This window comes from Podarcis pityusensis, assembly GCF_964106645.2.
Source record: "Podarcis pityusensis genome assembly, chromosome: 1".
NCBI classification, from domain to species: Eukaryota; Metazoa; Chordata; class Lepidosauria; order Squamata; family Lacertidae; genus Podarcis; species Podarcis pityusensis.
Genome location: NC_138028.1, coordinates 2251004 through 2273300, shown reverse-complemented (window position 1 = coordinate 2273300; position 22297 = coordinate 2251004). Strand labels below are relative to the sequence as shown.

Genomic DNA, 22297 nt, shown 5'->3' with positions numbered 1-22297 from the left:
GTAGTATTATGGTTGCTTATATCATGTGAGTGCCTGAGAGTGTGAGACTGGAAGTCTCAGTACTGCTGGAGAAGTTACTTTCACTTCTGTGTGAGATGCTGTTCTGAGATCAGACTGCTGCAGTTTGGATCCTATTCAACTCAGTACATAACAATTACCATATATCTAAGACCATAAAATTCCTGTCACAGTAGCCTCTCCTCCTCCATGAATTTATCCAATCCTCTTTCAAAGCCATTGAAGTTGGTGACCATCACTGTCTCCTGCAGAAGTGAGTTCCGTAGTTAACTCTGCACTATGCGAAGAAGGACTTTCTTTTATCTGCGCTTAATCTTCCAACATTCAGCTTCCTTGGATATCCCCAAATTTAAATATTAGGAGAGAGGGAGGGAAAACTGTCTGCTTTCTCCATGCCATGAAATAAAGGAGCTCATTTTTTAAAAAATTCAGGGGATGGCTCTCTCTCTCTCTCTCTCTCAGTGTGTTTGATTTCGTTCTGTTATTTTAATGGGCCAATAGAATTCCCACCTCCATAGACATCACTTCTACAGGACACAGGACACTCATCTGGGCTGAACCGTCGCTTGCAATTAAGTTTAAATTCTGCAGAGTGTTAGTTAATGTTTGACTGTCAATTCCCACCCAAGGATTGGAAATTGAGCTACCTAGAAAAGGAGAGGCATAGGGAGGCCTCTTATTTTATTTTACGATGATTGAGTCGGAAGCCTGAGTGTCCCCAGTAAGCCAGCAGGCGGTGCCTCCCGTGGAGAAGAAGGGGCTGTTACACGAGATGAGTTGTGCAAAAGAGAGGGAGGGTGGGGAGGGGGTCCCATTGTGCCAACTGCTTAGTTTTATTGTCCTCATTAAAGTGCTTCGCTTGCGTAACGAGCGAGATAATGCACTTCAAGCAGTACATACAATAATGAAGGAACAATAATGAAAAGCTAATTTTTGAAAATTAAACCCAAAATAACCAGAGTGTTGTTTTTTTTAAAAAAATTAAAAATGCAAAGTTTCCTTTGGGGGGGGGTTCTTGGAGATTAATAAAACGATGATGGATGGAGCCTTGTCTGCTAATTTCCCACCATTGCCGTGGGATGCAGAGATGGAGTTTTCCCCACCTGCAGATTCAGCGGAGGGGAAAATTCTGTACATGCCAGTGAAATGAAAAATGGGGGACAGGAATCTCCTTTCAATAGGACTTCGATGTAGCCATGTGAACCTTTATGAAGTTCTGGGTCGGAAGAGTGTTGTTAAGCATGCCTTCAACTGTTGGGGAACCGTTGATGGTTCCATTAGCTTAAGCTAAGCTGGTAATTATCTGGTTCCTAGTGCTGGTGGACATGAGATCGAATCCTGATGTCAATTCATGTCCACTCTGTCCATTTTCCATCTCATAGTACCAAGTGATTACTGTGGTGACATTTCAGCTGGCATAGCTCAGTTGGCAGAACACAATATTTTTAATCTCAGGGTTGTGGGTTCGAGACCCGCTTCAGACAAAATATTCCTGCATTGCAGGGGGCCGGACTAGATGGGCCTTCGTGGTCCCTAACAACTCTACCATTCTATGAGCTATTACAAGGGGAATCTGTAACAAGATGTTGCAATGCCTTGTTCAGGATGACAAGGAACCTTTTCTGGGATCATGTCTCCAATGGGTTTTCTTTCTGCCAGTTTTCCATGCTGGTTTTCTTCCTCCACTTAGGGGTCCTCCCCACAGATATTTTGGCACTTTTAAAGTTCTGCTGATACCCCCCCCCCCTTTTGTGAGGGTAATGCTCTTTTGGCTAGAGCTAGCACATGGAGAAATAGTTCACTACAGTGATAAGTCGGGTTAAGTACTTAATTCGTTCCAGAGGTCCATTCTTAACCTGAAACTGTTCTTAACCTGAAGCACCACTTTAGCTAATGGGGCCTCCTGCTGCCACCGCGCCGCCGGAGCACAATTTCTGTTCTCATCCTGAAGCAAAGTTCTTAACCCAAGGTACTATTTCTGGGTTAGTGGAGTCTGTAACCTGAAGTGTCTGTAACCTGAAGCATCTGTAACCCGAGGTACCACTGTATTACTATACAGCATTAATGTAGTAGTCACAGAATCATAAGATGGAAAGTTGGAAGGGACCCTAATGGTTACCTGGTCCGATGCCCTACAGTTCAGTGGGGTTATAGGTAAGAGGTAAAGGTAAAGGATCCCTGGACAGTTAAGTCCAGTCAAAGGCGACTATGGGGTTGCAGCGTTCATCTCGCTTTCAGGCTGAGGGAGCTGGCGTTTGTTCACAGACAGCTTTCCGGGTCATGTGGCCAGCAGACTAAACCGCTTCTGGTGCAATGGGACACCATGACAGAAACCAGAGCGCATGGAAATGCCGTTTACCTTCCCCCCACAGTGGTACCTATTTATCTTCTTGCACTGGTGTGCTTTTGAACTGCTAGGTTGGCAGGAGCAGGGACAGAGCAATGGGAGCTCACCCCATTGTGGGGATTCGAACTGCCAACCTTCTGAATGGCAAGCCCAAGAGGCTTAGTGATTTAGACCACAGCGCCACTCGCGTCCTCTTCAGTGGGGTTATAGCAGGTGTCTGATAAATGAATGAATGAATGACTGTACATGAATTCATTGGTTAAAAAAGAGAACGGTCCCTGCCTCCAAGGAGAGTACAATCTCAAATGAAACAGTGGGAGCCATAGCTGTCAACTTTCAGATTTGAAAATAAGGGATCAGCAGCATAGAAAATAAGGGATCAGCAGCCTCACCTGTCCCCGAGACAGTCTACGGGATATCTAACAATCTGGGATAGCAGCGGGAAGCAGCGCTGGAATAAGGGAATTTCCTGCATAAAAAGGGAAGGTTGACAGCTATGGTGGGAGCATTGCCCAAAGGATAAATGTTTGGCATTCAGTTAGGGTTGTGGCATACTAAGGGTCACGCATACAAGAGGGATGTGCAAATTGCTTCCTTTGGCATCCTCAATTGCTATTTCTGCATCTCATCTAGCATTATTGCTTCCGTTCTTTTTTTCTGTGCATCGACAAGCAGTAAGTTCACGGTTTGGTTTTGTCATGTATCCTATTTTCAAAATGATAACAGAGATCTCCTTCCGGTTGTCTTTGCAGCCCCACCCACAGTGAGGATCATCCACTCGGGCCTGGCCTGCAACATTGAGGAGGAGCGATACTCAGAGAGAGTGTACACGATCCGGGAAGGGGAGACGCTGGAGCTGACCTGCTTGGTCACCGGGCACCCTCGGCCGCAGGTGAGCTCTTCTTGTGAGGCGCGAGGCCCACAGCTGGATTTGCATCTCCAAAATTGGGGGAGGGCGGTTTTTCTTGCCTTTAGTTGCGACATTTCTGTATGACGTCATAGGCTGCTTAGAGACACCTTTGAATCAGGATATGGAATGCACCAAACCTACGTAATTAAATGACCTTACAGGGCTGTTGTGAGCCCTGAGAATATATGACTGGCATGATCCTGCAACTCTTCTAGCTTGTTAAGGCCCTTCTGCAGCCCCCACAGTGGACAGAGAGACTACAATATATATTTATATGGGGGCATTGCTTCCATGGCAACTAATGTCCCACTTAATGGATATTGACAGGGGGGCCGGCGGGGGGGACGGGACTCCCTGGTCCTGAATCAGGTAACTGTGCCCCTAAAGGACCAGGTCTGCAGTCATTTTGTTTTTTGTTTTGTTTTTCAAGTTTTTTTATTGATTTTCCAAAATTTTTAAACTAACAAACAAACATCTTAACTGTACTTAATCCAATCTTAGTGACATTGTTAAGTGACTTCCTCAAATTCCCCTGACTGAATTTCAATATATATCATTGTAACAGTTTTCCAAAACAAATTTCTCATAAAATTTACTTAATCAGTTAACATCTTTCTTTCTTTTCATCTTTACTTTAAACATATTATTCTATAACTTCACATATTGAAATCCTAAGCCTATTATTTGCAAGTATTTCTATTTCTGTTATCTTAGCATATTTAACTAAATAATCATTAAATTTATTCCATTCTTCGTGGTGTTCCTCCTCCTTCTGGTCACGGACTCTTCCGGTCAGGTCAGCTAGCTCCGAAAAGTCCATCATCTTCATCTGCCATTCCTCTACTGTTGGTACTTCTTGTGTTTTCCATTTCTTGGCTAATAAAATTCTAGCTTTAGTTGTGGCATACAAAAAAAAATCTAACATCTTTTTTGGGCAATTCCAAACCTGTTATTCCAAGAAGAAAGGCCTCTGGTTTCTTAATAAATGTATATTTCAACATTTTTTTCAATTCATTGTAAATCTTCTCCCAGAAGTCTTTCACCTTGGGGCAGGTCCACCACATATAATAAAAGGTACCCTCTTTTTCTTTACATTTCCAGCATAGATTATCACTATTATGATATATCTTTGCTAGTTTTACAGGGGTTAAGTACCAGCTATACATCATTTTCATAATGTTGTCCTTTAACACCGTACGTGCAGTGAACTTGCAGGTGTGCAGTCATTTTGGACTCACGGCTGTCCATGGAAGTGCAGGTTATTTGTGGGTTCAGGGCAGCTGTCTACAGGTAGGCTGAGACCCTACCTGTCTGCGCACTGTTTCATCAGAGTGGTACATGCTCTGGTTATAATTTCTCACCACTTGGGGATGACACGGAACTGTATCAGACTCCTGGAGGTAAAGGTACAGGGACCCCATTAGGTCCAGTCGTGACCGACTCTGGGGTTGCAGCGCTCATCTCGCTTTATTGGCCGAGGGAGCTGGCGTACAGCTTCCGGGTCATGTGGCCAGCATGACTAAGCCGCTTCTGGTGAACCAGAGCAGCGCACGGAAATGCCATTTACCTTCCCGCCGGAACGGTACCTATTTATCTACTTGCACTGTGACGTGCTTTCCAACTGCTAGGTTGGCAGGAGCAGGGACCGAGCAACAGGAGCTCATCCCGTCGCGGGGATTCAAACCACCGACCTTCTGATCAGCAAGTCCTAGGCTCTGTGGTTTAACCCACAGCACCACCCGTGTCCCTGGAGGACTCCTAGTCATTGCTACCTGAGAGCTTCAGCTGCTCTGAATGGCTCAGTGTGGCTGACAGCTTTTTATAGCGCCTGGAAAATGGCTTCCTTAAGCAGGCAAAGAGACTCTGATGCCCCAGATCAGCAAAACTCTGGCAAAACCAGCCTATCGTGGTTCCAGCATGTTGCACCGATCAGTGTGTTTTCTCCCCTCAAATCTCTATTTTCTCATCTCAGGCCCTGGAAGGAAAATTGATTTCACTTCATTTTACCAGTTTATGGATTTGTCTCTCCCTCCTGCTCACACGCTGATCATCTCCGCCTGTCTCCCATCCTCTCTCCTGCTCTCTCTCTCTCTCATTGCAACTCTCAGCAAAGAGAGGGGTGGGAGAAGCCGTCCCTTCTGACAATGAATTGCTTGAAGTCCCTGATGAAGAAAGCAAACCACGATTGTGTCCTGCCAAGGGGGATGAGCTTGGAATCAGGAAGTCCATGGCTTAAGAACATAAGAAGACCCTGCAGGATCAGGCCAGGGGCCCATTGGATATTGCATTATGAGAAGAGGAGACTTTCTCTATCTGCTTTCTCCTTGCCATGCATTCTCTGCAACCTTTCTTGATCTGGGTGTTTCTCCATCCTCTTAATCATTTTGGTTGGCTTGAATCTTGCCTTGTGGCGTTTGCCTCCTAGGTGGGTCATAAGAAAAGGGTTAAAATGAGTGTGATGTGATTGGCCAGTGGAAACTGGTAGGAGTTAGGGTTAGAGTCCTGCTGTGTGGAAGTCAGTTGAGAGTTGGGAGCTGGAGAAGGAAGAGGGAGGAATAGTCTGTGAGTTGGTCGAGTTGTGTGGTGAGAGAGTGAGAGGAACTGTTAGGTGGAGTCAGATAGTTAGTTGGGATAATCAGATGGAAGTGGTTAGGAACAAATAGGACACTTAAGGAACTAAGATTAAAAAGCTGACAAGAAAAATTAACTGAAACCATAAGCTTGTTTATGCCTATAAGATAAACTTGATTATTTGTTAATGTTAACAACTGACTGGACTCCGTGTGTACCCGTGAGGAACGGGTTGGTGGCAGCAAAGAAAGCAATTACAGTGGTGGCACAGGGTCAATAGACCGTCAAACGTCCGGGGGCCCTGTGTGATCGCCACATGCCTCTCCCATGAACTCCCAGGGTGGCCTCAGACATGCCTCCCTCTATAGAATCAGAGAATCGTAGAGTTGGAAGGGACCATAAGGGTCATCTAGTCCAACCCCCTGAAATGCAGGAATCTTTTACCCAAAGTGGGTCTTGAATCGACAACCCTGAGATTAAGAGTCTCATACTCTACCAACTGCAACTATATTGTCCTACCTTACAGGGCTGTTGTGAGCAGTGAGAAAATATGACTGGCTGCTGCAAGAGCAGGTTGCTGGACTAGGCAGGCACTTGGCCTGATCCTGCAACTCTCCTAGGTTGTTAAGGCCCTTCTGCAGCCCCCACAGTGGACAGAGAGACTACGATATATGTTTATATGGGGGCATTGCTTCCATGGCAACTAATGTCCCACTTAATGGATGAAATTATTCACATTCTTCCTGGCTTCCTGCACCAGAATGATGCAAAATAGAAAATTAAGTAATTTGCCAAAGTGTTTGATATTGCAGCACAGATAATGGCTAAAAAGCATTCAGGAGTGCCTTGTTTTGGAGAGGAGGGTTGTGTACAGACAATCGTAAGCATGTCTACTCTGAAGTATGTCTGAAACAGCCGTCGTGTTATACCACTTGCCTGGGAACCAGCCACGCAGAACTCGGTGGGAGTTATTTCTGAGAGCAGGACTGCAGCGTTCGACAACCAAACAGGATCCATGCAGAGGTCTTTTTCTTCAGATAAATTGGAAAACACAAAACAAGCATGTCCCCTGGTTGAGACCAGCCTAACCTCCCTGTGGAGGATCTCCAAGATGTTTTTATTTGAAGACTGTAAGGTCCTCCGTGGGACATACCAACAGAGGCGGTCCCGTAGGTACGTGGGTCCTAGGTCGTATAGAACTTTAAAGGTTAAAACCAGCAGCTTAAACCTGATCCTGTACTCCACCAGGAGCCAGTGCAGCTGGTATAGCACCGGGTGAATGTGATCCCGCAGCAAGGACCCTGTAAGGAGTCTCGCCGTGGCATTCTGCACCCGCTGGAGTTTGTGGGTCAGTCTCAAGGGCAGCCCCACGTAGAGCGAGTTGCAATAATCAAGCCTGGAGGTGACCGTCACGTGGATCACAGTGGCTAGGTCAGTACCTTTTGTTTAGGCACCTGAGAGCGTGATCTGTAACCCCAGGAGAGTCAGTGAATCCTCTGGGAACATGCAGAATGGAAGAAATATTTATGCACAGCTTGTCCCGCAAGGTGCAAGGTTCACTCCTTAAAATAAAATGGAAGGTACAAGCAGATTTTGAATAAAAGCTGTTGACGTGAGTTTGCACAGCAGTTGCTTCCTTGTTCCAGGCAGCTTGTGGTTACATGTGAAAGAACACACTTGCGCTCACTTGTTCTTTTCAGCTCAGCGGTCAGTTTGGTCTTTTGCACCACGTCACCCTGCTTCTGGGGTGTGTGGAGTGTTAGGGGGTATGTTGTGCTTCTTCTGGGATAGTTTGGTTCCCACCCTGCACTCAGCTCTCACCTGTGGCTCCTAGTAGCTGTCAGCAGGTGACAGCGGCCACACCTGGGCAACGGCTTCAACGGGCTGGCTAAACCAGGAAAGGTAGCCGATGGGTCTCTAACCCTTGATACATCAGGGTAGGCATCCCCAAACTCGGCCCTCCAGATGTTTTGGGACTACAACTCCCATCAGCCCTGACCACTGGTCCTGTTAGCGAGGGATGATGGGAGTTGTAGTCTCAAAACATCTGGAGGGACGAGTTTGGGGATGCCTATGTTAGGGACTTCCCCTGTGTGTGAAAACAGGGATGGAGTGGACAAGACCAAGAGGGGGTGCAATGGTGAAGAAGACGGATTCTGCATGTGCTATAGAGGGAAGTGAGGGGCAGATGGGGCTTGTCCACCTGGGAAGGGAGTCCATGTAGGCAGGGCCGGATTTAGGTTTGATGTGGCCCTAAGCTACTGAAGGTAATGGGGCCCTTTCTATGTCCCGCTGTCCTTTGCCAACAACAAATGGTCACTGTTTTTGTGTTGAATAAAAGCACAGCCTAGGACCCTCGTACCTATGGGACCACCTCTCCCGGTATGCCCCATGGAGGACCTTAAACAGCAACACCTTGGAGGTCCTGGGCCCTAAATTAGTCAGATTAGCCTCAACCAGAGGCAGGGCCTTTTCAACACTGGCCCCAGCCTTTTGGAACGCTCTGTCTCATGAGACCAGGGCCCGGCAGGATCTGATTTCTTTCTGCAGGGCCTGTAAGACAGAGTTGTTCCACCTGGCCTTTGGCTTGGGATCAACTTGATTCCCTCCCCCTCTTTCCTTTTTCCTTTTTCCTTTCTCCTCCTGTGTTGGAACTCCTATTTGGGGACTTCCCTGGCTTTTTTCTGGCCCATGTAGGACCAGTCTGGATAGTTAGCCTTGGTGAAGATTGGACGTTTTCATCTCCAAAAAAGTTTTTGATTTGAGTTGCCACTGAAATGAGGCTGCATTTTAATGTTTTAATGTATTTTAATCTTGTTTTTTAAGTTGTATTCCAATCAATTGTTTTTATATCAGGTGTTAGCTGCCCTGAGACCGGTTTTGGCTGGGGAGGGCAGGGTATAAATAAAATTATTTATTATTATTATTAATGAATATATGCTATATGTTTATTTATGGACCTAATAGATATCTCAAGCCATTTGCACATAAAATATGTATTTTATCAAAGTAATTGTTACAACCTGTCCATGCAGAATGTAGGCACCCTATATACAGAAAGGAGCAAACCAGCGATATTTGAGGGAGCAGGCTAGCAGGCGGGGCCCAGGACAGACATCACAGGAGCCTACACAACACAAAACACTGGTGCTGGATGTAGGTTTTGTTTTATTTGTTTTTTATATTATATTTTGGAAATGTACATCCAGTTGTTTTTTCCCCTTCAATTTTTTTGGGGCCCCCAAGAGAGTGGGGCCCTGAACTAGAGCTTGTTTAGCTTATACGTAAATCCGGCACTGCATCTAGGAGAAGGAAGACTCTGACCCCAACCCCCCACTGCCTTGTAGGACATCTTTGGGAGAGAAAAGGCTAGGGAGTAAACCCCACAAAAATCTGGAGAAGATGGTTGGATGGCATCTTGTATGTCTCCTTCCAGCAACTCCTGCAGCCAAACTGGTGTTTGTATCTCTCTCAGCCCACCCACCCCAACCCTGTCCCTTCTTTCCAGGGTCAAATCAAGACCTTTTGAGGCCTTAAGCGCTTAAGAGATTTTGGTACCCCATGTACATCTAATTCAAAATATGAACAATAATAAACAGCAGTGCTTTTTTTCTAAAAATAAATAAATGTCAAGGGGTACTCTCATTTTGTCTCAAGAAAATCACCGCTTTATAGTTCCAATCGGGGGAAATAAATACAGTAAATGGACAAAAGTACAAAGATTCACAAATCCGAAAAAAAGCACTGATAAACAGCAAAATGAAATTTCATTTTTCAAAATGGAACAAAACCTACAGTGAGATGGAAAATAATGTTTATTATTGTATACTTCCACTTAATTTACCATATTTTTCACTCTATAGGATGCACTTTTCCCGTACAAAAATGAAGGGGAAATGTGTGTGCGTCCTATGGAGCGAATGCAGGCTTTCGCTGAAGCCTGGAGAGGGAGAGGGGTCGGTGCGCACCGACCCCTCTTGCTCTCCAGGCTTCAGGAAGCTATCCGCAAGCCCAGTGAGCCCGGCGGGAGTTGCTGCTGGGCTCGCAAGGCTTGCGGGCTGCAGCCCGAAGCACGGGGCGCCCTCCGGAGGGTAGCAGGATAGCAGCCTGCAGCCCGAAGCCCGGGGAGCACAGCGCTGCGCACCCCGGGCTTCGGGCAGCTATCTGCAAGCCTTCGGAGCCTGGCGGGGTGAGGGTGAGGGGGGGAATAATTTCCCCCCTTTATTTCCCCCCCTAAAATCTAGGTGCGCCCTATGGTCCGGTGCGCCCTATAGAGCGCAAAATACGGTATATCTGAATTCTTTTTCTCTACTTTTTTCTAATTTCTGTGGTGCCTGCCTTGCCCCTCTTTCTCTCCCTCTCCTTCCTCTCCCTCTTTCTCTCTCCCTCTCCTCTCTCCTTCCTTCCTTCCTTCCTTCCTTCCTTCCTTCCTTCCTTCCTTCCTCTCTCTCTTTCCCCCTCTCTCCCCCCCTCTGATTTATTTCTTTATTTCTTTCCCCCTGCTTTGCATGGCCGTAGCCCGCAGTTGTGATTACTGCATTACAAGTTGATTAGCAGCTATTACTGCCACAGTGGGGAAAGCGAGAGTCATCAGCATTAGCAGGGAAAGTGAAATTCCATAACAAGTCGGAGAGGCTGTGGGCCCTGGAGCAGGGGGGGGGGCAGAGAGAAAAATGCTGAAATACGCAGGAGTTTGCGCTTGCACATTTCTCTCCCATTTTTGGCCTCGTCTCCGAAAACAGCTGGTTGGGAGCGCCTCAGCACTGCAAGGGAGGCAGTTTCGGTGCTCGGTTCTCCCTGCTAAACAACCATTTTTATGCAGCCTCTAATATAGATGATGCATCAGCTGAGCTATCTGCTTGCTGCATCCCTGATGGAGATACAGTGGTACCTTGGTTCCCAAACGCCAAAAACCTGGAAGTAAGTGTTCCGGTTTTCGAACCTTTTTTGGAAGCCGAACGTCCGATGCGGATGTTGGCTATTGTTTCCAGGGCGCCTGCACCAATCAGAAGCTGCAACTTTGTTTTCAAACATTTTGGAAGTGAAATGGAATTCCGGCACGGATTCAGTTTGGTGCTCCCCCCCCCCCCATATATTTTGCGTTTTTGTTTTTGAGGCTTTTTCAGTTCATTTGCTTTTGTGACTGTGTGGAACCCAGTTCAGCTACCGACTGATTCTGTGACTGCAAAAATGGATAAAAGCCCCCCATCCAAAGAGTGACTATCATTTAATTTGAATTTTTGTCATCTACAATACTATCTTATTTATTTATTTTATAGTACAGAACATTGATTATTGCTTTCACTACTATCTTGTTAGATAGTAAAATTCATGTTAAACTGCTGTTTTAGGGGTTGTTTTTAAAAGTCTGGAATGGATTAATCCATTTTGCATTACTTTCTACAGGGAAACGCACCTTGGTTTTGGAACACTTTGGTTTTGGAATGGACTTTTATCATTTAATTTGAATTTTTATCATCTACAATACTGTCTTGTTTATTTTTTAGTACAGTACATTGATTACAACGCGGGTGACGCTGTGGGTTAAACCACAGAGCCTAGTGCTTGCCTATCAGAAGGTCGGCGGTTCGAATCCCTGCAGCACTCATCTCGCTTTATTGGCCGAGGGAGCTGGCGTACAGCTTCCAGGTCATGTGGCCAGCATGACTAAGCCACTTCTGGCGAACCAGAGCAGCGCACGGAAACGCCATTTACCTTCCCACCGGAGCGGTACCTATTCATCTACCATACTTGCACTGGCGTGCTTTCAAACTGCTAGGTTGGCAGGAGCTGGGACCAAGCAATTGGAGCTCACCCCGTCGCGGGGATTCGAACCGCCAACCTTCTGATCGGCAAGTCCTAGGCTCTGTGGTTTAACCCACAGAGCCATCCACATTCCATAGAGGGAAGTCATAGTCCCGCTCTATTCTGCCTTGGTCAGACCACACCTGGAATACCGTGTCCAGTTCTGGGCGCCACAATTTAAGAAGGACGTTGACTAGCTGGAAGGTGGGCAGAGGAGGGAGACCAAGGTGATCAAGGGTCTGGAAACCAAGCCTGATGAGGAACGGTTGAAGGAGTTGGGTATGTTTAGCATGGCAAAGAGTGGACTGAGAGGAGATATCTTAGAGCTTCTTTAGCTGTGATTCCTGCATTGCAGGAAGTGGGACTAGAAGAGGCCTGGAGACCCCAATTTTCCTGTGATTCTTCTATGAACACCACTCCATTTTTCAGCAGTCCTTGCTAGGCTTGAGAATTCTTATAATTTTTTTCAGACCTGGCAGTTTTCTGCTGCTGAACAGGCACCTCTGGTGTTTAGAGATGACTCTATGACTCTCCTACTTAGCGATCCAATTCAACTTTCCTTAGAGGAACAACCATTAGCAAAAATGCTTGTTCGCTTTAAGAATCTATAAGGAAATTTAATTGGGGGAAACAATCAGGCGGGAGGAGGGACAAACAACTAATTCATCTAACAAATTTCCTCTGCAAAAAATAAAATAAAAATAAAGTCACTGCACATCCTCCCCACCCCCAAAATATTGGAGTCCCAGCTTGTATATAGCTATTGTGTTAGTTTATGCCACAAATTGATTTGCTCCTGTTAAATCTAATTTCCTTGTTCAACTTATAACCGGCCTTATTTTGATGCCTAAAAGGGTCCCTCTTTTTATTCCCCAAACCTACCACTCGATCCAAAGGCAATTTATTATTTTGTGCCAAACCCAATTGGCAACAATTTTCCCTGGGACTCGGTCCATCATAATCGCATTATGCCTTCATTAGCGGTGCGTGTAATAAAAGTGAAATCTATAAAAGACAGCCTCCCTAATGGCGCTTCGAGAATAATGGCGCGCAAACCTTGTTAGCACACTCCGAGGCGCTAAGCAAGGAGTCAGGTGTAATTAACTACGTATGGAAGAATGCAAACGCCGAACTGAAATACATTGTCAATATTTGAAGCGGGCTTGGCTGGGAGGGCATAAGGACCAGTGCCGGATTTACATATACCTGAAGGAGAGTCTCCACCCCCATTGTTCAGCCCGGACACTGAGATCCAGCACCGAGGGCCTTCTGGCGGTTCCCTCATTGCAAGAAGTGAGGCTACAGGAAACCAGACAGAGGGCCTTCTCGGTAGTGGCACCCGCCCTGTGGAACGCCCTCCCAGCAGATGTCAAAGAGATAAACAACTACCTGACATTCAGAAGACATCTTAAGGCAGCCGTGTTCAGGGAAGTTTTTAATATGTAATGCTGTACTGTTTTTAACACTTGATTGGGAGCCGCCCAGAGTGGCTGGGGAAACTCAGCCAGATGGACGGGGTATAAATAATAAATAATAAATTATTATTATTATTATTATTATTATTATTATTATTATATAAGGTGAACAAGCTATAGTTTAGGACCTCACTCTCTTGCCCCCCCCAAAAGGGGGGAAAACCCATATGTACATTTTCAAAATATAAGATAAAAAACAAATAAAATAAAACCTACATCCACCAACAGTGTTTAGTGTTGTGTAGGCTCCTGTGGTGTAAGTCATGGGCCCCACCTGCTAGCCTGCTCCCTCAAATATCACTGGTTTGCTCATTTCTATATATAGGGTGCCTACATTTTGCATGGACTGGTTGCAGGGCAACATATGTGCAAATAGCTTGAGATACCTATCAGGTCCATAAATTACTATATAGCATATATTCAACAGAAAAAACAGTGACCATTTGTTGTTGGCAAAGGACAGCTGGACATATAAAGGGCCCCATTACCTTTAGTAGATAAGGGCCACGTCAAACCTAAACCCAGCCCTGGTAAGGATGCAAGGGGAACCTGCTGGATCAGGCCAGCTTGTGCTGGGCCCGGGGGCTAACCCGAGTCACGTGGTCCAGATCCAGTCCTGAATCCAAGGATTCCGCTAGGAATCAGTCCAACAGGGTCAAGGCAGGAAACCAGGCAAGGTCAGGCACAAGATCTCAGGCAGGATCTGGGACACAGCAGTGTTGCTCCTGCAACCTAGGGCAGGATCCGGCAGCCTTTTATCTATGACAGGGTAATGGCCGGTCCTGATCCACTGGCGACTCACCTCCCTGTCTCGCCCGAAGGCGAGCACTCCTCCTGCGAGTCCTCAGGTCTCTCCTTCTCTCAGACCTTAGTCTCTGCAGCTTGGGAGACGTCGGTGGGTTACTAGACCCAGGGGCCACCTCAGCCTCCCCTGACCCAACCCGTAGTGGAGCAGCTGTAAGTGATGGCCCAGCTGGAAGCAACGAAGTCATCCCCACATCTGGAGCCAGGGCAGGATCAGGCCCCTGACTCGGCCCAGCTGGTGTTTGCTGCAGGGGAACCTGTGCAGACTGGGGCTTTTCAGGATCAGGCCCCAGACTTGGTTCAGATGCCGCCTGAGGCAAAGGATCTGGTGCGGACTGAGACTCCTCTGGCTCCGAGTCTGAGCCTGAGTCCCAGGCCATCACACAGCGAAACATCAAGTGCAGAATCCTGTTCTCCTAGCAGCCAACCCGATGCCTCTAGGAAGCCACCCTGATTATGGGCTGGCAGGAGTTGTGACCAGCTGAATCCGAGAGATATCATTGGGTTAGGTCCCAGTCTCACCTATCAATCTGTGCTTGAGCTGCCATCCTTGCATGGCAGGGGGTCGGACTAGAGGACCCCCTGGCTCCCTTCTGACTCTACGATTCCATGATCCTCCTGTTCTGAAGGAAAGCTCCGCATCGCCCGCATCCCTGCCGCTTCTTCCGAGCGACAGGCCTGCTCTCGGTGAAGATGCTGATGCACAGTTAGGAAGGAATTGCTAGAGCATCTTCCTTTGTATCCCAGCAGTGGCCTAGAGAGGAGGGCTATATTTAGCACAGCCGATCCTTGAGCTTTGCAGGGCTGGTTAGCAACAAGCAGCAAGCCAGCGAGGAGCGAAGCTGGTGTACACTAACATTGCCCAAAGGCTCTTGCTGCATGGATGGTGTCGGCTGCGCAAGGAAGGGCTGGGGGGCGGCTCGCTGGCCAGTGTGGGGTGGGAGCCGGTGCTGGGCCTCGGGGCAGCCAGCTGAAGACTCCTTCTTCCACCCCGTCTCCTAGAAGCACAAACGGCAGATGGGCAAGGTTCATCCACAGCAGCAGGCAATGAGGCCTGGGATGCAGACCCATGCAGCTGGTGCTGTGATCTAAACCACTGAGCCTCTTGGGCTTGCCGATCGGAAGGTTGGCGGTTCGAATCCCCGCAATGGAATGAGCTCCCGTTGCTCTGTCCCAGCTCCTGCCAACCTAGCAGTTCAAAAGCACACCAGTGCAAGTAGATAAATAGGGATCACTGCAGCGGGAAGGTAAACAGTGTTTCCGTGCGCTCTGGCACTCGTCACGGTGTCCCGTTGCGCCAGAAGGGGTTTAGTCCTGCTGGCCACATGACCTGGAAAGCTGTCTGTGGACAAACGCCGGCTCCCTCGGCCTGAAAGTGAGATGAGCGCCGCAACCCCAGAGTCACCTTTGACTGGACCTAACTGTCCAGGGGTCCTTTACTTTACCTGCAGGCCCATGCCAAATAAGCTCAGTGCATCTTGCGCTCCCCTTCTCTGGGAGCATCTTGCCCCATCTCTGCTGGAGAATTCCTGTTCAGAATGCAGGTTGAGCAAATCCTTGTCTTCTAGGACATGGGGAAGGGTCCCATAATTGAGGTTACCAGATTATTTTCAATGAATACGGGGGACAGTAAATTAATTAATTACTACACGTTCGGGACGTTGATGTTGCAGCGATGGCGGTGGCAGAGGGGCTGCCGCCGCCTTGACCTCAAGCGCCATGTTTCCCCTTCCTCTGAGGCTTCTATCTCCTTTCTCCATGAGCCTGGGCAGCCCCTGAGTTGTTGGTTCTTCGGTGGTGGTGGTGGGGAAGCGGTGGGCGGTGGGCGGTGGAGAAGGAGGGCCGAGAACGGTGGTGGTGGCGAGGCTCGGGCAGCGGCAATGCCTCCCTTCCCATCGGAGCAGCCCTAATCCCATTCCTACTTACATGACACTGCCATTCAGAGCAGCCCCATCCCAACTCCTAGTGTGCAAGCAGGAGGGGGCAGGGATCTCTCAGGCAGTGTGATGTCTCCCTTCATATTGGAGCAGCCCCAATCCCATTCCTACTTTTGTGCAAGCAGGAGGGGGCGGGGATCCCTCAGCTGCGAAGGGAGGCTTCACACTGCCTAACTGAGAGATCCCTGCCCCCTCCTGCTTGCACGCAAGCTCTGATAATCAGCGTGAAGCCTCCCTTTACAGCTGAGAGATCCCCACCCCGCCCTGCTTGCACGCAAGTAGGAGTTGGGAGGCTGCTCCGATAGGCAGCAAGAAGCCTCCCTTCACAGCTGAGTTGCTGGGGTCAGGGAAGGTGGAGGCAGCCCAGAAGCTCCATCTTAGAGCCCCTGCACCACCATCAGATGGGGACTTCCCAGCAGCTCCTGAAGCCAGCCAGAGCCAACTGCTCTGGGCTGCTGAGACTGCCACCGCTGCGTTTCCCAGGGACATTAGATGAAATCCGGGGACATTCTGGGGCTGGAATTTGTCCAGGGACTTATTCCCAATTCTGGGGACTGTCCCTGGGCAACGGGGACATCTGGTCACCCTACCATAACTCACTGGTGGAGCATCTGTATTGCATGCTGAAGGTCTTTGGTTCAATCCCTGGCATCTGCCTCCATGGTGGGAGGCAATTCCTGAATTCTGAATTCCAGTTGCCAGAAACCACCAGAGAGGGCCTCTTGTGCACCAATCCTGCTTGTCGGTTTCCTGCAGGCATTTGGGTGTCCACTCTGAGCACAGGATGCTAGACTGGACAGGCTTCGGTCTGATGCAACAGCTGGGCTGTTCCTCCTCCACCGCCACTGGCCTGATCCAGGAGGCTCATCATATGGTCTTATCCTAGACTCATATGATTGAAGAGGTGGAAGGGACCTTGAGGGTCATCTAGTCCAACCCCCTGCAATGCAGGAATGTCAGCTAAAGCATCCATGACCAATGGCCACCCAACCTCTGCTTAGAAACCTCCAAGGCAGGAGAGTCCTCAACCTCCCAAGGTAGACTGTTCCACATGTTACCTTTAAATATATATATATAAAGGTAAAGGGACCCCTGACCATTAGGTCCAGTCGTGACCGACTATGGGGTTGCGGTGCTCATGTCGCTTTACTGGCCGAGGGAGCCGGCGTCCAGCTTCCGGGTCATGTGGCCAGCAGGACTAAGCCTCTTCTGGCGAACCAGGGCAGCGCACGGAAATGCCGTTTACCTTCCCGCCGGAGCGGTCCCTATTTATCTACTTGCACTTTTGACGTGCTTTCGAACTGCTAGGTTGGCAGGATATATATATTTATTAGCAATTGCAACATAACAAATTATCAAAACAAATCATCTTCATTATTTCCCCCCCATTTCCCCCCTCCCACCTCCCCAACAAATTCTCCCTCTCTCCCTCCCCTCTAAGACTTCCCTCAGCTCCTCTCTCTGATTTCTCAACCCATGTTAACTTCTGCATATTATAAATTGTATACATCCTTATATTATCTATCTACTATGTTAACCCTCAACAAATTTGTGTATGTTTATTCAAAACCTGCCAAGGAGCCCAGTTCATTTTGTTGTATTTTAAAATAATTTGTAAAAGCTTCCCATTCTTCTTTAAAGTCACAGTTGTCCTTGTCTCGCAATTTACATGTCAATTTCACCAGGTCTGTATAGTTCATCAATTTCTCTTGCCACTGTTCTTTTGTCAGGGTTTCCTCATTCTTCCATCCTTGTGCAATCAAGACTCTTGCCACTGTTGTAGCATAGATAAATAAATTCTTTATTTTCCTTGGTAGGTCTTGTCCTACAATCCCTAACAAAAATGCTTCTAGTTTTTTTTATAAATGTTATTTTAAACATTTTCTTCAACTCATTATATATCATTTCCCAGTTTTTTTTTTAATTTCTCTGCATTCCCACCACATATGGTAAAAAGTCCCTTCCTTTTCTTTACATTTCCACACGTTACCTTGAACCCAGTCACAAGCTGCCTCTACACATGTACAAGTGTTTTTGTGAAAGAGTTACATTGGTTGATTTGGGCTGCGCAGCTATTACATACGCAGGTAGACAGACTCATTGAATGTCACATGTGAATGACTACACAACCATAGAGATTTGCACCCGGGCAGACTGAACACTCATTGAACCTGCAATTCAAGACATGTTCAATGAAGTGGACTTCAGGCTGCAAAAGCCTCTACCATAATCAATTTTTTCATCCTTAAGATCCCGCAAGACTGTTATTTCTACCTCCACGGTCTACCTAAAGCTTTGGAAATTTGTCTCCAAGAGCTGCCTCACAAAGTATGAATTTTCGTAATCTAGGCCTGGAGCGTTAAATCAGGACAGGAGTGTTCTGAGTAAGCACTATCCCCCTTGCAGGCAATAATGAAGTGTAATTATCAGCATTTCTGTCAATTAAAACTGCACTTCCTGTCTCTGCTTAGACATGAAAGGAGCCTTTTATGTTTCACTTAATTGTGATCAAAGGAAGCTGTAAATATAATTTTAAAGAGGTCCTCTTATTTTCTTTTTTTGTTGCAAATTTGGCTTGCAAAATAACAATGCCCACTTTAGCAATCCTTGCTGTGATGAGGGGAGAAGCAGATTGCACAAAATCAAAAATAGCTGCGTCTGTGGCCTCTTTTCTCAACGAGGCAGCAAACCTGCATCTCGTCTTTACCATTCCGGAATGCTGGCTGAGGCTCACAGGACTGCAGAGACGCGCCATGGCCCCATCGCCATTGCCACCCCACAGGAAACCCAAGCATGCCACCCCAAACTCCAAGCGGCAAGAGACTCTGGGGGTGCCAGCCAGGCCCTTGCCCAGAGTTCTGTTTCTTTGGAATGAAGTCCAGTGGAGAATGTGGTGCCTTTAAGATACAGTGGTACCTCTGGTTGCGAATGGGATCCGTTCCGGAGCCCTGTTCGCAACCTGAGCAGAACGCAACCCGCGTCTGTGCCTGCACAGGTCACGATTTTCTGCTTCTGCACATGCGCATGACATCATTTTGAGTGTCTGCGCATGCGCGAGCAGCAAAACCCAGATGTAACCCTTTCTGGTACTTCTGGGTCGCCGTGGGATGCAACCTGAAAACGCTCAACCTGAAGCAAGCGCAACACGAGGTATGACTGTATATGCTTTTATATAAGCATACAGTGGTACCTCGGGTTACATACGCTTCAGGCTACATACGCTTCAGGTTACAGACTCCGCTAATCCAGAAATAGTACCTCGGGTTAAGAACTTTGCTTCAGGATGAGAACAGAAATCGCGCGGCAGCAGCGGGAGGCCCCATTAGGTAAAGTGGTGCTTCAGGTTAAGAACAGTTTCAGGTTAAGAATGGACCTCCGGAACAAATTAAGTACATAACCAGAGGTTATATACAACCTGAGCATAGGATGTCGGTGCTCACAGCATCAACACCCCAACAGAACTTGCTTCTCTATTAGTCGCAGTTTTGGATCCAGCACAGAGCAAGCAGGTCTCTGTGTCTCCAGCTTCCAGCCTGTTCTTCTAGCTCACAGCTAGACGATGGGGTTGAGGAAAGGCCCACCCATTATCCTGAAGGGCCCCACAGCTTACCGTATTGGCATGAATATAAGCTGCACCCGGATATAAGCCACACCTTTAAAACTGGAGGGAAGAAAAAAATACCCCAATATAAGCCGCTCCATTCCCGGCTGCTCCTGACTAAATATGGGGGGGAGCTGTGCTCTCTCCCTTCTCAACCTTGGGGCAGGGGACAAGGGATTGCATGCAGGGCGGGCGGCGCTTTGCCGCGCTCCTGGCGCTGTTTCCCCCACGCTCCATACTATAAGGTTGCGAATATAAGCCGCACTTTAAATTTTCACGGTCAGAATTTGGGAAAAAAGAAGAGTGAGGCTTATATTCAGGCCAATACGGTAGTTGTAGCTCTTGCAACCTGGCTCATCCTTTTGGCATGCTGATGAAGACCCTCGTGTGGCCAGCTAAGACCACTGTCTTACAAAAAAAACCTTGTCAGACCAGCGTAGCAAACTCCTCCAATCCTCACTGGGCACAGGAGCCAAAGAACTGGAGGAGACTCAGAGCATCTTCCAGACTGAAAATACAAATACCCAAAATACCCACAATGATTTCAAAACAAAGGCAAACGAAAACCAGGAGAGGACACCAGAAACTTCTCCATCTTAGTAGGATGTTGTTTTTGTAAAGAAAATGTAAAACTATATCTTGAAAGACAGAAGGCCTCCTTCTCTTCCCTGGGCTTCCCTTACTCCATTCACGCAAGTGTCAATCAAAGGATGGAGATTTTGTCTTATACCTTTTTTTTAAAGGCGCAATTAGGCATAATGACATGTTCAAATGATTACACATATGAAAACTAATTGCATAATTGAGGATCATTATGTTGATGAGGTAAATACCCAATTACCAGAAAAAGCTTCTTTCCCACCTAAAAAAAAATCAAGGAAATTGGCAGGAACCACCCCAAAAGAGTAAGTTGAACCCCTGAGGAGATCATCAAAGTGCAAATGTTATTCACAGGGGGGAGAGAGAGAGACCTGAGCAGGGATTCTAGACTGACACATATTTGAGCATTTCCAACATGTAGTTCAGATGCAGGAAGTCCCATGTTCTGTCGCAGAAGGACAGCGCTGCTGGATCCGGCCAACGACCCATCTAGCTCAGCTTCTTGTTCTCACAGGGGCTAATCAGCTACCCATTATAGGAAATCTGCAATCAGGAATCGAACACGGGAGCACCACTCTCCCCTCCTGCGGTTTCCAGGGAAGCAGAGCACATATCCCACAACTGTCCCGTTTTATGTGCGACATCCCAGAATCACTGAACCCAATCCCAGCTTCTGTTTGCATCTCCTGTTTTTTGATCCGGCGTGAGTCAGCAGGGTCACGCCAGAGCTCTGGCACACCTGCTGATGAGAGCTAAAGCGCCTTTCAGACCCTGCTGACTTGTGCAAGAACTCTGAATTGGAAGGTGCGCCTCTCCAGACTTCCCAATTTTGTGGACAAAAATGTTGGAGGGTATGGTAGAGCATAGCCACTGTGGCTAGTATTATTATTTATTTATTTATTTATTTATTTATTTATTTATACCCCGCCCATCTGGCTGGGTTTCCCCAGCTACTCTAGGTGGCTCCCAACAGAATATTAAAAACAGCTTAAAACATCAAACATTAAAATCTTCCTTGAACAGGGCTGCCTTCAGATGTCTTCTAAATGTCAGGTAGTTGTTTATCTCTTTGACATCTGCTGGAAGGGTGTTCCACAGGGCGGGTGCCACTACCAAGAAGGCCCTCTGCCTGGTTCCCTGTAGCTTTGCTTCTTGCAATGAGGGAACCACCAGAAGGTCCTTGGAGCTGGACCTGAGTGTCCGGGTAGAACGATGAGGGTGGAGACGCTCCTTCAGGTATACTGGGCTGAGGCCGTTTAGGGCTTTCAAGGTCAGCACCAACACTTTGAATTGTGCTCGGAAACGTACTGGGAGCAAGTGTAGGTCTTTCAAGACCAGTGTTATGTGGTCTCGGTGGCCGACCCCAGTCACTAGTCTAGCTGCCGCATTCTGGATTAGTTGCAGTTTCCGGGTGACCTTCAAAGGTAGCCCCATGTAAAGCACGTTGCAGTAGTCCAAGCAGGAGATAACTAGAGCATGCACCACTCTGGCAAGACAGTAGTCATCTATAGCATGGGCAGGCAAACTAAGGCCCGGGGGCCGGATCTGGCCCAGTCGCCTTCTCAATCCGGCCCACGGACGGTCCGGGAATCAACATGTTTTTACATGAGTAGAATGTGTCTTTTTATTTAAAATGTATCTCTGGGTTATTTGTGGGGCATAGGAATTTGTTCATCCCTCCCCCATATAGTCCAGCCGCCCCCAAGGTCTGAGGGACAGTGGACCGGCCCCTGCGGAAAAAGTTTGCTGACCCCTGATCTATAGCCTTAACTTCCTTCATGAATTTGTTTAATCCTCTTTGAAGGCCATCCAGGTTGGTGGATTCCTGTGGGAGGGAGTTCCATAGTTAACTGAACTTAAGTTGACTGTGTGCTGCACAAAGGACTTCCCTTTATCTGGCCTGAATCTTCCAACATCCAGCTCCATCCCTCCCTAGTAATCTGAGAGAGGGATAACCTGCTTTTTTTCTTTTTTACTGAACATTTTGTGTATTTAGCCATGGAGAAAAATTGCCGCCATGGCCCAGTGCACATAAAACGTTATGCTGGAATCTACCCCGCTTCTCGTTTAACTAACGCTGTGGGGTTTTCATCATGGGAGCTAGTTTAAGTAAACGCTATTGTATTGCAAGAAATCAATAGTGTCTGCGCACAAAGGACAATATAGTGGGAGGAAAGAAAACATTCAAAGAGCGTGTTCCTGGATGCTCAGTTAACTGGATTTAATTTG

The 22297-nt window shown here is 47.5% G+C and overlaps 1 protein-coding gene across 2 annotated transcripts in view; it reads left to right on the top strand.

The window, feature by feature from the left end:
* Window positions 1–22297, top strand: part of MDGA2 (MAM domain containing glycosylphosphatidylinositol anchor 2) — a 388772-nt gene that overhangs the window by 161922 nt on the left and 204553 nt on the right. For both annotated transcript variants that reach the window (XM_081016731.1, XM_081016730.1), the window contains exon 2: window positions 3118–3257. In XM_081016731.1, the coding sequence (XP_080872857.1) occupies window positions 3118–3257 (140 nt within the window). The remainder of the gene's footprint in view (window positions 1–3117; window positions 3258–22297) is intronic.